The 13,687-nt window shown below is 43.7% G+C and overlaps 1 protein-coding gene across 1 annotated transcript in view; it reads right to left on the reverse strand.

Annotated features, from left to right (window-relative positions):
* Positions 1 to 4,268: 4,268 nt before the first annotated feature.
* The window catches only part of ABCA4 (ATP binding cassette subfamily A member 4), an 81,271-nt gene continuing 71,852 nt past the window's right edge, over positions 4,269 to 13,687 (reverse strand). The window contains exons 44-49 of the mRNA XM_054384345.1: positions 8,202 to 8,343; positions 7,522 to 7,656; positions 6,000 to 6,103; positions 5,820 to 5,912; positions 5,270 to 5,519; positions 4,269 to 4,391 (exon numbers count right to left, since the gene is read on the reverse strand). Of these exons, the coding sequence (XP_054240320.1) occupies positions 4,269 to 4,391; positions 5,270 to 5,519; positions 5,820 to 5,912; positions 6,000 to 6,103; positions 7,522 to 7,656; positions 8,202 to 8,343 (847 nt within the window). The remainder of the gene's footprint in view (positions 4,392 to 5,269; positions 5,520 to 5,819; positions 5,913 to 5,999; positions 6,104 to 7,521; positions 7,657 to 8,201; positions 8,344 to 13,687) is intronic.

Genomic DNA, 13,687 nt, shown 5'->3' on the forward strand with positions numbered 1-13,687 from the left:
TTCAAACCTCCTGTCTTACCCAGTGAACTCCTTAAGTGTTTCCTGCTTGGAATTATTTTTTCACCATTTTTGCAGAATTCAAACATCTTTTTCTCATCAGCAAATTAACTCAGTAAAACTGCCCTGTGACGAAGAACTGCAAGCTGAGCAGGCACTGGGTGCATGCTGCTGCAGCTGCAATTTAGTATGGGAAGCAATAGCATTTTAGGTTGCAGAATGTTGCTACATTTAAACCTGATTAGAGGAGCTTTCTTTTGGTGATATTTCCTGCTGTGCTGGTTTGAGGCCAGCCAGAACATCTCTTGCCCCAAAAGGGACAAAAGAATGACACATACAAACGGATTGGAGAGTGATGGAAAGTTTAAATGGAAAGGCAATTGGTGAAACTACAGAAAAAAACTACACAGCATAGTGGCAAAGAACATCCTAAAGCATACACAGTCCCTTACATAGTACCCAGAGACTTCCCAATCCTTCCCTCCTCCCACCTGAGGGTCTACCCAAACCCTCAGGGCTCTTCCTTCCCCCCTCCCACTGCTAGGCAAGTCTCAGGCTGGCCAGGTCTGAGACTGCTCCTCCCTCCATTCTCCTCCTGGCATTAGGCCTAGTCAGGCCTAAGAGGCCTTGAGGATACTCCCCCGGCATTACCCGATAAGAGAGGACATCTCCCATGGGAGCAGAGAGGGAAGAAAGACTAAGAGAATGACTCTGCAGATGTCTTTATAGGGCACAGGATTTATGGGTAGAAGTACGCCGTTTCCTGTGTCCACCCCTATTGGGCGGGCACCCAGGACACCAGAGGTGTATCTCATGCAGCAGTGGCAGGGGGCACCCAGCCTAAACTGCCACATTCCACCCCTTATTTCATACCCATAATTCCTGCACTCAAAACATATCATCAAATCAGAACAGTCCTTAGATGACATGTCTGGCAAAGTCCAGGTCCTCCTGGGCGTCCTTCCGAAAGGTCTGTCCCTCGGGCTCAGGTCACAGTTCATTCCAGCTCTTCTCCCTCATCCTGTGAAACCTCCCAGCGACGCAGAGTTCATTCTTCTGCACGGTGAACTCTTCATGGATCCGATGGAGCATCCTGGCCACCTGGAAACAACCTCACAACTTCTCAATCAAACATCAATCTCCATCCACTCAAGCGGCATGTTTCCACCCCTTGGGGCAATCGAGTCAGAACAATCAGGCTCCTCGACTAGACTCCTTCCAGCCCTTGCAGGCAACAGCACGCTGAGACTTTCCAAAGCTGCACGGACCTTTCCCAAGCCCAGTGCTGACCACTTCCAGCCACAGCCTGAGGCTAATACGGATGCACACCGCGCACAGGCACACCGCTCCCCCTGAGCGCACGCATGCCGAGGCATGGAGGCATCCGGCTACACAGCCCTCCCCCGGAGAGGGAGTGGCTGCACTGCAACTCGCCGAGAAGAGAGGCGGAGCCAGGTGCTAGGCGCCATTTTCGGAGCGCGTCCGAAAGTCAAGGGAGAGATAACAGCGAGAGCCGCCGTCACCTCTGCAGCTGCGGTACAGATCAAAACTGCCACCACCCCTCGGGCCACACGAGCAGCTTTTCCAGCCAAAGCTACCGTCGCTCCCTGGGCCCTCGGAAGCAGCCTTTGAACTGGAGCCACCACTCGCCTTCTTGATTACGGGAGCCACCGCTCACCTCCCGCTGCGGCCAGCCCCCACCGCCGCGGGACAAGCCGACCCTGGTCTGCTTCCGACTGTCCCTCCCCCTTCCTCGGCTCCGCGCCGCTCTGCTTGCCACTGGTGCCACAGGGAGCAAAAGGGAAAGGGACAGGCACCGCATTCTTAAGCTTTTCCCCCGAAGCAAGTGGCTACAAAATCACCGCTGCCGCTTGGAAGGGCAGACGGGATTCTACGCCACTGCCATGCACCAGGGCGTCCCCTCAGAACCCACAAAACGCTCACACGATCGTGCCAGCACAAAGCCTTGAGCCCAGCCACCAAAACCAACAACGCCCAGATACCATTTCAACTTTTCCACCTCTACACTTCTCCAATCCAATTCGCAGAGTTCCGCAGCAACCATCCTCTGCTACCAAAAATCTGCTGTGCTGGTTTGAGGCCAGCCAGAACATCTCTTGCCCCGAAAGGGACAAAAGAATGACACACACAAACGGATTGGAGAGTGATGGAAAGTTTAAATGGAAAGGCGATTGGTGAAACTACAGAAAAAAACCTACACAGCATAGTGGCAAAGAACATCTTAAAGCATACACAGCCCCTTACATAGTACCCAGAGACTTCCCAATCCTTCCCTCCTCCCACCTGAGGGTCTACCCAAACCCTCAGGGCTCTTCCTTCCCCCCTCCCACTGCTAGGCAAGTCTCAGGCTGGCCAGGTCTGAGACTGCTCCTCCCTCCATTCTCCTCCTGGCATTAGGCCTAGTCAGGCCTAAGAGGCCTTGAGGATACTCCCCCGGCATTACCCGATAAGAGAGGACATCTCCCATGGGAGCAGAGAGGGAAGAAAGAGCAAGAGAATGACTTTGCAGATGTCTTTATAGGGCGCAGGATTTATGGGTAGAAATACGCCGTTTCCTGTGTCCACCCCTATTGGGCGGGCACCCAGGACACCAGAGGTGTATCTCATGCAGCAGTGGCAGAGACAAGTCCGTATGATACGAGAAGGACTTTTTACCTGGCATTTGCTCTCAGCATGCCAGCATTTTCTGAATAATTTTTAATACATTTTGTAAATACATGAAGCCACTGCTAGTCCTCAGAATGCTAGGTCCCTTCCTAGTTACAGTGCCAGGGACTAAAATCAGCTACATTTTGGACTTCCTGTGTTTTCTCACTCACAAGATGTTCAGTGGGACTTAGTTGGGTTTTGAGCAAATCTAATAAGAAAGCCCACGCTTTTAAAGAAGCCACTTTAGAACACACAGAGAATGCATAGATACTGTTTTGTTTAATCTTTAATTTATTTATCTAAAATGCATGTATAGAAAACATGTTGCAACTATTCCTAAGGGTGAAATAGGCAATAAAGTCTAGACTGTATTTTGAGATCATTTGAAATAATTATGGCAAAAGAAGACTACAGCTGGTTGCTGAAGTTTCATGATGTTTTGTACAGTTAAAAGCAAGAATGTCCTTGTGTGTATATTCTTTTTTCTTTTAAATGTAGACTAATTGAAGAAAACAAACCTAACAAAGGAAAAATACATGCCCCAGTTTTATTTCTGTATAACATATCTTGGAGAAGATTTCTTAGCAATTATTGCATCTGGTAGATAACTGAAGCAATATATCCTTATGAATTGTTTTCAGAATTGTTAATTTTCTACTATTTTAATTGGGAACAAGAGAAAAGAGCTAAATGTGAAATCATTTTCCACTGAGTGCAGGGTAGAGTTAAAGCAGGTGGAAATTTTCCTTCTGAGAATGAAGCTACCGCATATCCTATTCACACTATGCACCCACTGCAGGTCCAGTCACAGAAGAGAGGAAAAAATCTGATCTTGTTTATTAACAAAGATATCTCTTTCCAGGCCACCAGGCAAATTTGGACATATTCCCTTTCGATTTTCATCTCCATTATGGCATTCTGCTTCTATTTGAGAAATGTGAAGATGAGACAATTTTCATTAGGGTTTTTTGTTTTGTTTTGTTTTGTGGGGTTTCTCAAAGAAAAAAAAACACATTTCTTGCCTGGGTCTGAGATCTGAATTAATTCTTCCCCTTCTGGCTGAGACAATGTCTGTTTTTACTGGCAGCTGGTGAGACAGTGAAGCAGTCTCCCAGCACTAACCCAATCAGCCAGCACTGATGTTGTGACCTTGGTAGTCTCCTGCACTCAGGATGGCAGGAATCTGCTTGCAAGCTGAGCAACATGCTTTGCCTTGGGACCTCTCTGCTGACTGGCAGCAGCTGACTTCAAAGTTAAAGAAGAAAAGCCAACGAGCCTGAAAAAACCTGACAGAGAAACTGTCTTCAATGCTCTTTACATGTCAACAAGGAAGAATGAGACTTCTCTTCTTGTGACGTGCGATGACGTTTGTTAAAGGAATATTTTGTTCTATACCAAGGACCTGCCTTTCCTTTGGTGCTTTGAGCGTGTATTGTTCCTGTAGAGCAGAAGTTGGCTGTCGCTAGAGCTGTTGTCGTTAGGAGCATAGTGCTCAGAAAGGTGCAAAGAAATCAGTATGATACTGAGCATGGGAACCTTTGTTTTACCCTTGTACTGCTCTTGTATGGCATGTGTTTGCACAGTGCACACCAAGTGCCAGTCTATGCAACTGCCTGCTGATGAGAAGCAGGGAACACCTTTGCTTCTCGGCTGGCTCCAGCTGCACGGGGATGCAAAGGAATTTCCTCATCCTCCATCTGCTGCTTAGCAAAGTTCACAAAAACCTGTGTGAGGAAAGAATTCTGTCACTATCTCATCAACTAGTATGGGTTAGTGGAATATCTCTGTACATTTGCACCCTCTTGGCCTCTCTGCAGGGAGGAGACAGAAGGAGGAATCTACAGACGTGATCTGAGACACTGTATTCCTTCTTTATTTTGATAAACTTCCTTGCAACTTCCTTCTTTTGAATGCACTTGTAACTGAAATCCTGTTTTTCCTTAAGAAGGAGATGGTTCAGCAAGCTTTGCATAGCTTGCACAATGTGAATTTGGTTGTGGTGGGAAAGAAGAGACAGAATATTTCAGAGGAAGCTGTAAGGCAGCCAGGAATGTCTCTCCAACATTCCCATGAAAGACAGCTTTGCATGCGTGGACCCCCAGCTACTTAGGAAAGCAGGCAGATAAGGCTAATACCCTCTAACTCATGGGCGTTGCCAACAGTCCCAGTGGACTTTCTGGGTTTTGTGTGTCTAATTGCTCCTGCACAAAAAGTGCATGACAGAGATATGTAACCATTTAACCAGATATCACATCATCCCCGAAACAACAGCATCCAGTTTACAGTTAACCTTACTCCCAACTGATCAAGCCTCATTCTGAGTGGCTGACCTCACTCAGACTGTTGCTCCTGAAGGAATGGCTTATGTGAATTGTCATCGGGGAAACACTGTCTTAGCAGCTTTCAAATGGCACAGGTAATTAGTTACAGATTTCATATCTGATCCGCCTTGATGAAAAGTTTGGGAATTCTGCCTGGGAAAATGTGCAAGGTAATTCTCTACTCTGGAGAATTTGGTCCTTCAGTTGTTTGGACATATTGCCATTGCATTGCCTGATTGTTGACAGACAGGCTTTCTCATGGGTGTTTTATTTTTACTCACCTGATCTAAAGTTGTTTGAGACACAGAATATTCTTCAATATGCAAGTTTTCCTTATTGGAGATTATTAACCGAAAAATCTTAGCAAGAGATGAGGAGCAAATCTGATACTGCAGCATGTTGTAGTGTCTCTCTCTCTGTAAACTCCCTGGGAAGTTCACACGTATGAATTCCTCAGTGGCAGTAGGATCTGGAGGCAGCCCAGACTTTGGAGCTTTGATTTTCAGAGTGACAATGTAGCCATCTCCAAATCTGGGAGGCACATGTGGAATTAGAATGAAGACATAGGTTCATTATTCAGGAAGGAAATTAATTTTCTGCAGCTATGAAAACAATAACAGTATCAGAAAGATAATGCATAAGACCTGTGCCCTGCAGAAAAATTATGTAGCATAACAGAGTTGAAATGAGATCTGTTCACATTGTCTATACCAGCGTTGCACCCAGAAATGGGTCTGTGTATTTAAACAACAACTCTTCAGAGTAGATTGCTGTATTAAGAATGGTCCCTATAGAACACACTAAGTTTTCCCATTAAAATATTCTACTTACTTGTACTTTAGCTGCTGAATTGTGCCCAGGCATTTGAAGGTACCCTTTACCATGATGGCTAAACGAGTACACAGGGCTTCACATTCTTCCATACTTTCAAAACAAAGAAGAGACATTTGAGATAAAAGCCAGGAGATTAACCTTCTCTACTCTGGGATTCTGAACTCTAACCATTGTTACCTGTGTGAGGTTAGAACCACAGCTCGTCTGTCTCTGAGCACACTGACAATAGAGTCCCACAGGAGGCGCCGGGATTGAGGGTCCATTCCAGTAGTTGGTTCATCCTGTAAGGGAAATGTTAAGACAGAGAATTCAGAGAAGCAGATATGAAAAAGAAAATTTATTCAGAACCTAGTTATTGTGTCCTTGGTTCTTAGCACAGAGCTGCTTCCCTATTGAAATCTGTGCCTTGAGAAAGCTTATGCACCTTGAGAAGCACAAGAACTTCTTGGCACAAAGCAGAAAGGAGGCAAGCACAAGAAACTGCAGGTAGGAATATAACACTGTCTGTGCAGGGGACAGCTGCAGGGAAGGGAGTGCAGAATTAGTTAGCAAAAATTTAAGTATTTCTAATATCACAGAATCATACAATAGTCTGAATTGGAAGGGACCTCCAAAAGTGATCTAGTCCAAACCCCTCTGCAGTCAGTAGGGACATCCCCAGCTAGATCAGGTTGCCCAGAGCCCTGCCAAACCTCACCTTGAATATCTCCAGGGATGGGGCCCTGTGTCAAGTTTGGCTTCTGTGTTTTGGCAGACATTAGAGATGTAGGTCAATATACTGGAGAAACACAGATTCTTCTATCTGTAATACTATCTTTAAGGTAGAAATGGACACTTCCAATCAAATCTCCAGTTCTTGGGGCAACAACTCTTATAAAAGGAGAGTGAATCTTCCCCAAGGAATCTCCTTACTCACATAAACATATAGGACACATTGATTAACCCAAGAAGCTATTGAAATTATCCAGATTTAGATCAGCTGAGGATCTAGTCCTGCACAAATTAGTTAACTCAAGTGACAATTTTTTTTTATTTTAATCTTGGGAGAAAAAAAATTCTTTCAACAGTTTGTCTTAAGTTATGAGAAAACTTTTTTTTTGGATGTTTACTACATACAGGCAGAATATATGCAAAGACATTAAATAGCACAAGGAATGACACTATCAAAAGGTTTATTTTTTAACATACAAAGTAAGGTTTTACAATATAATCTAAATAATTGTTGCAGTATTTGCATTTAGAATTTCCCTTGAGATAGGCAGGTTTCTGCTCACTTATGTTATTTGATGAGCATTTGTATAGTTTAGTCTAAATTTCAATAATTTATTCCAAAGATATTTAAGGTTGCAAAAAGGTTCCTCTGTTGTGCTGGATAAAGCAGCAAAGTATATGCTGTAAGATCATTGTCTATTTGAATAGTTATACTCTGATAAGAAAAAGCAGACTGAAACCAGATATGGATTTACATTCAAATTTGTCTGAATTAAATATTTTTATCTCAAACCATTCTTCTTTCATATTCCCTTGGAGTCCATTAGAAACCTACTTATGTCACCCAGCCTATCCCTGAAATTACTCAAAATTACACTGGAGACACGTAAGTTGAGGGCAGAAAGGAGCTTGCAAAGACTGTCATAGTAGTCTTTTAGCACAGATGTTGTATTTAGTGATCACAGAGCTACATTACCATGATACTTACTAGCAAGACAAGTGGTGGGCAGCCAATCAATGCAATAGCAGTGGAGAGTTTGCGCTTGTTGCCACCACTATAGGTACCAGCCAGGTGGTCTGCATACATAGGAAGCCCCAGCTTCTGAATGCCCCATTCAGCAACCTATGAGACAGACTGCCTTTGTCACACAGCAGTTAATGCATGACCAACAGAATCGCTGACACAACCCTCTTCTGGAAATCCCCTGGGGTTTGGCACACTCATTTTACAACTGGAGCAGGGGAGTCCAAAATATTTGTGATGATGAGGGGAATTCTAACTACTAGAGGGAAAGCCATGAACCAGTCTCAGCTGTAGACTTTCTATTTGTACAAGAATTGTAAATTATCTTCTTGATGTTTTCTATTTTACACATAAAGCATTTTGAAGACAAGAACAAAACTGTGACCAGCGCAGTACCTAGTCATAGCATAGCCTTCCATGGTTGGCACCACAGTTTTGCAAGTACCACTTATATCTAAGAACCTTCATTTGAAGTGCAGTCTTGTACTTAACATTCCAAATGATAGGAACCACTCCTAGGACTTCAAAACATAGAATGGCAAGCTCCCTTTGGTGATTCTGGCCCTTGGCATGTTATGAGCCCAGTTAACTGCCACAAATATTCATGACTAACTATGTATAAGTCAAAAGCAAGACTGCTTTACCCTCTTGATTTCCTCTGCTGGAACCCCCTTCAAGCGTGCGTATAAGTGGAGATGTTCTCTTCCTGTGAGCAGGTCATCAATGGCATCAAACTGAGGGCAGTATCCCATGTTTTGATGAACATTAGAAATGTGGGTCAATATACTGGAGAAAAAAAACAAAGGAATCTTAGTTCTATACCACTAAGGTCAAGACAGATAAACAGTTTGAGTCAAGTCTTTCTTTTCTAGGGCAACAACTCTTGCAAGGGGAGAACGAAGTCTTCCTGATATGACAATGTCTGTCTGTATAGAATAGGAAGGAAGGTATTCTCACCTAATTCAGGTCAGTCCTGGTTACAAGTGCAAGGCCACCTCCCCTTACTTATTTCCCTATCTAAGTATAGGCTAACTTAGCAAGAAATTCTTTGAACAGCCACTCAGATCTTAGTTTTTTGCAAATGGTATTTATTTCTGAAAGAAAAAAAAAAGATCAGTTTCATCTCAGAGCCTGTTGACTAGGAACAGACAAGCAAGACACAAATCTAACACTTCTTTGGTAGAAGTCTTATGGAGAAGTACAGAATCACAGAACAGTAAAGACTGAAAGAGGCTTCTGTAAGTCATCTTGTCCACTCACCCTGCTCAAGCAGGGTCACCTAGAGCAGGTTGCTCAGAACCATGTCCTGGCAACAAAATACCTATTGTTCAAATCACATTGATGGACAAAGCATCAAACCCCAACTACACATAAAAAACCAAGACACGCAAGTTGGAACAAAACTAACATAAATAAATATCAGATCACCTTGTATTAACTTAGGATATTCTGCCAGCACTGTCAACAACAAAGACTCTAGAAACAAAGACAGAAAAGTCCCAAATCTCTGACCTACTTGTTGGCCTGGTTACCTCACGTTGGCCAGGTTATCTCACATTACCCTGGTTATCTCATGCTGCCCTGGTTATATCAACCTGGCCTGGCTATCTCATGCTAGCCTGGTTATCTCACATTATTGGCCTGGTTATCTCATGTTGTTCGCCTGGTTATCTCACGTTATTGGCCTGGTTATCTCACGTTATTGGCCTGGTTATCTCACGTTGTTAGCCTGGTTATCACACATTGTTGGCCTGGTTATCTCACGTTATTGGCCTGGTTATCTCACGTTGTTAGCCTGGTTACCACACATTGTTGGCCTGGTTATCGCGCATTGTTGGCCTGGTTATCTCATGTTGTTACCCTGGTTATCTCACATTATTGGCCTGGTTATGTCACGTTGTTGGCCTGGTTATATAACATTATTGGCCTGGTTATTTCACGTTGTTGGCCTGGTTATCTCACTTTATGGGCCTGGATATCTCACGTTATTGGCCTGGTTATCTCATGTTGTTGGCCAAGTTATCTCACGTTATTGGCCTGGTTATCTCACGTTATTGGCAAGATTATCTCTCATTGTTCGCCCAGTTATCTCACATTAGTGGCCTGGTTACCTGAGGTTATTAGCCTAGTTATCTCACGTAATTGACCAGGTTATCTCAGGTTGTTGGCGTGGCTATCTCACATTTTTGGCCTGGTTATCACATGTAGTTGGCCTGCTTATCTCACGTTCTTGGCCTGGTTATCTCACGTTATTGGCCTGCTTATCCCACGTTGTTGGCCTGGTTCTCTCACGTTATCAGCATGGTTATCGCTTATTGTTGGCCCGGTTATCTGACATTAGTGGCCCGGTTACATAACGTGATTGGCCTGGTTATCTCATGTTGTTGGCCTGGTTCTCTCATATTGTGTGCCTGTTATCTCACGATGTTGGCCTGGTTATCTCACTTTCTTAGCCTGTTTGTCTCATATTCTTGGTCGGGTTAACTCACGTTATTGGACTGGTTATCTCACGTTATTGGCCTGCTTATCTCATGTTATTTGTCTGCATGTTTTTGCCCAGGTTATCTCATATTATTGGCCTGGTTATCTCAAGTTATTGGCCTGGTTATTGCATACTATTGGCCTGGTTATCTCATGTTATTGGCCTGGTTGTCGCATATTGTGGGCCTGCTTATCTCACGTTGTTGGCCTTCTTATCTCACGTTGTTGGCTTGGTTATCTGAATTTGTTGGCCTGGTTATCTCATTTTATTGGCCTGGTTATCTCATATTGTTGCTCTGGATAACTCACGTTATTGGCCTGGTTATGGCATACTATTGGCCTGGTTATCTCACGTTCTTGGCTTAGTTATCTCACATTGTTAGTGAGGTTATCTCATGTTATCTCACATTGTTGGCCTGGCTATTTCACATTATTGCCCTGGTTATCTGACATTATTGGCATTGTTACCTCACAGTATTGGCCTCGTTATCTGATGTTGTTGGCCTGATTATGTCACGTTATTGCCCTGGTTATCTCATGTTATTCGCCTGGTTATCTAATATTCTTGGCCTGGTTATGTCACGTTCTTGGCCTGGTTATCTCCTATTGTTGGCCTGGTTATTTCACGCTCTTAGCCTGTTATCTCACCTTATTGGCCTTGTTATCTAACATTGTTGGCGTGGTTATCTCACTTTATTGGCTGGGTCATCTCAAATTGTTGGCCTGGTTATCTCATATTGTTGGCCCAGTTATCTGACATTATTGGCCTGGTTACCTCACGTTATTGGCCTCGTTTTCTGACATTGTTGGCCTATTTATGTCACGTTATTGGCCTGGTTACCTCATGTTATTGGCCTGGCTATCTCACATTGTTGGTCTGATTAACAAACGTTATTGGCCTGGTTATGGCATACTATTGGCCTGGTTATCTCACGTTGTTGGCCTGGTTATCTGAATTTGTTGGACTGGTTATCTCACGTTGTTGACGTGGTTACCCACGTTATTGGCCTGATTATCTAGTATTGTTGGCCTGGTTATCTCATGTTGTTGGCCTGGTTATCTCACGTTATTGCCCTAGTTATCTGATGTTATTGGCCTGGTTATCTCATATTGTTGCTCTGGTTATCTCACATTATTGGTCTGGTTATCGCAAATTGTGGGCCTGGTTATCGCACGTTGTTGGCCTGGTTATCTCACTTTCTTAGCCTGGTTATCGCAAGTTGTTGGCCTGGTTATCACATGTTGTTGGCCAGGTTATCTCATCTTATTGGCCAGGTTATCTCACGTTATTAGCGTGGTTATCTCATATTGTTGGCCTGGTTATCACATGTTGTTGGCCAGGTTATCTCATCTTATTGGCCAGGTTATCTCACATTATTAGCGTGGTTATCTCATATTGTTGGCCTGGTTATCACATGTTGTTGGCCAGGTTATCTCATGTTATTGGCCAGGTTATCTCACGTTATTAGCGTGGTTATCTCATATTGTTGGCCTGGTTATCACATGTTGTTGGCCAGGTTATCTCATGTTATTGGCCAGGTTATCTCACGTTATTGGCCAGGTTATCTCACGTTATTAGCGTGGTTATCTCATATTGTTGGCCTGGTTATCACATGTTGTTGTCCAGGTTATCTCATGTTATTGGCCAGGTTATCTCACGTTATTAGCGTGGTTATCTCATATTGTTGGCCTGGTTATCACATGTTGTTGGCCAGGTTATCTCATGTTATTGGCCAGGTTATCTCACGTTATTAGCGTGGTTATCTCATATTGTTGGCCTGGTTATCACATGTTGTTGGCCAGGTTATCTCATGTTATTGGCCAGGTTATCTCACGTTATTAGCGTGGTTATCTCATATTGTTGGCCTGGTTATCACATGTTGTTGTCCAGGTTATCTCATGTTATTGGCCAGGTTATCTCACGTTATTAGTGTGGTTATCTCATATTGTTGGCCTGGTTATCACATGTTGTTGTCCAGGTTATCTCATGTTGTTGGCCAGGTTATCTCACGTTATTAGTGTGGTTATCTCCTGTTGTTGGCCTGGTTATCTCGCATTGTTGGCCTCTTATCTTACTTTGTTGGCGTGGTTGTCTCACATTATTGGCCTGGTTATCTCATATTGTTAGCCTGGCCATCTCACATTGCTGGCCCAGTTATCTCACATTGCTGGCCCAGTTATCTCACTTAGTTGGAGTTATTATCTCACGTTATTGGCCTGGTTATCTCACGTTGTTGGCCTGGTTATCTCAGGTTGTTGGCCTAGTTATCTCATATTCTTGGCCAGCTTATCTCACATTATTGGTCTCATTATCTCACGTTGTTGGCCTGGTTATCTCACGTTATTGGTCTGGTTATCTCATATTGTTGCCTGGTTATCTCATGTGATTGGCATGGTTATCTCGCATTATTGGACTGGTTATCTCACGTTGTTATCCTGGTTATCTCATATTATTGGTCTGGTTAACTCACGGTTTTGGCCTGGTTATATCATGTTATATTCCTGCTTATCTCACGTTCTTGGACTCGTGACTCTTGGACTATCTCACTTAATTGGCCTGGTATTCTCACATTGTTGCCTGGTTATCTCACAATATTGGCCTGGTTATCTTATATTGTTGGTCTGATTAACTCAGGTTATTGGCCTGGTTTTTGCATACTATTGGCCTGGTTCTCTCATGTTATTGGCCTGGTTATGGCATACTATTGGCCTGGTTATCTCACGTTCTTGGCCTAGTTATCTCATGTTATTGGCCTGGTTATCTGACGTTGTTGGCCTGGTTATATGAATTTGTTGGCCTGTTTATCTCATGTTATTGACCTGTTTATCTCACGTTATTGGCCTTGTTATCTCACGTTCTTGGCGTAGTTATCTCACATTGTTAGTGAGGTTATCTCATGTTATCATCCGGGTCATCTCATGTTATCATCCGGGTCATCTCACATTGTTAGTGAGGTTATCTCATGTTATCATCCGGGTCATCTCATGTTATCATCCGGGTCATCTCACATTGTTAGTGAGGTTATCTCATGTTATCATCCGGGTCATCTCATGTTATCATCCGGGTCATCTCACATTGTTGGCCTGGCTATCTCACATTATTGGCCTGGTTATCTGACATTATTGGCATTGTTACCTCACAGTATTGGTCTCGTTATCTGACGTTGTTGGCCTGATTATGTCATGTTATTGCCCTGGTTATCTCACATTCTTGGCCTGGTTATCTCCTACTGTTGGCCTGGTTATCTCACGCTCTTGGCCTGTTATCTCATCTTATTGGCCTTGTTATCTAACATTGTTGGCGTGGTTATCTCACCTTATTGGCTGGGTCATCTCAAATTGTTGGCCTGGTTATCTCATACTGTTGGCCCAGTTATCTGACATTATTGGCCTGGTTACCTCACATTACTGGCCTCGTTTTCTGACATTGTTGGCCTATTTATGTCACGTTATTGGCCTGGTTACCTCACATTGTTGGCCTCATTAACTCATGTTATTGGCCTGGTTATGGCATACTATTGGCCTGGTTATCTCACGATGTTGGCCTGGTTATGGCATACTATTGGCCTGGTTATCTCATGTTATTGGCCTGGTTATCTTACGTTATTAGCCCGGTTCTCTCACGTTATTGGCCTGGTTATCTCATGTT

This window comes from Indicator indicator, chromosome 10 (assembly GCF_027791375.1).
Source record: "Indicator indicator isolate 239-I01 chromosome 10, UM_Iind_1.1, whole genome shotgun sequence".
Lineage (NCBI taxonomy): Eukaryota > Metazoa > Chordata > Aves > Piciformes > Indicatoridae > Indicator > Indicator indicator.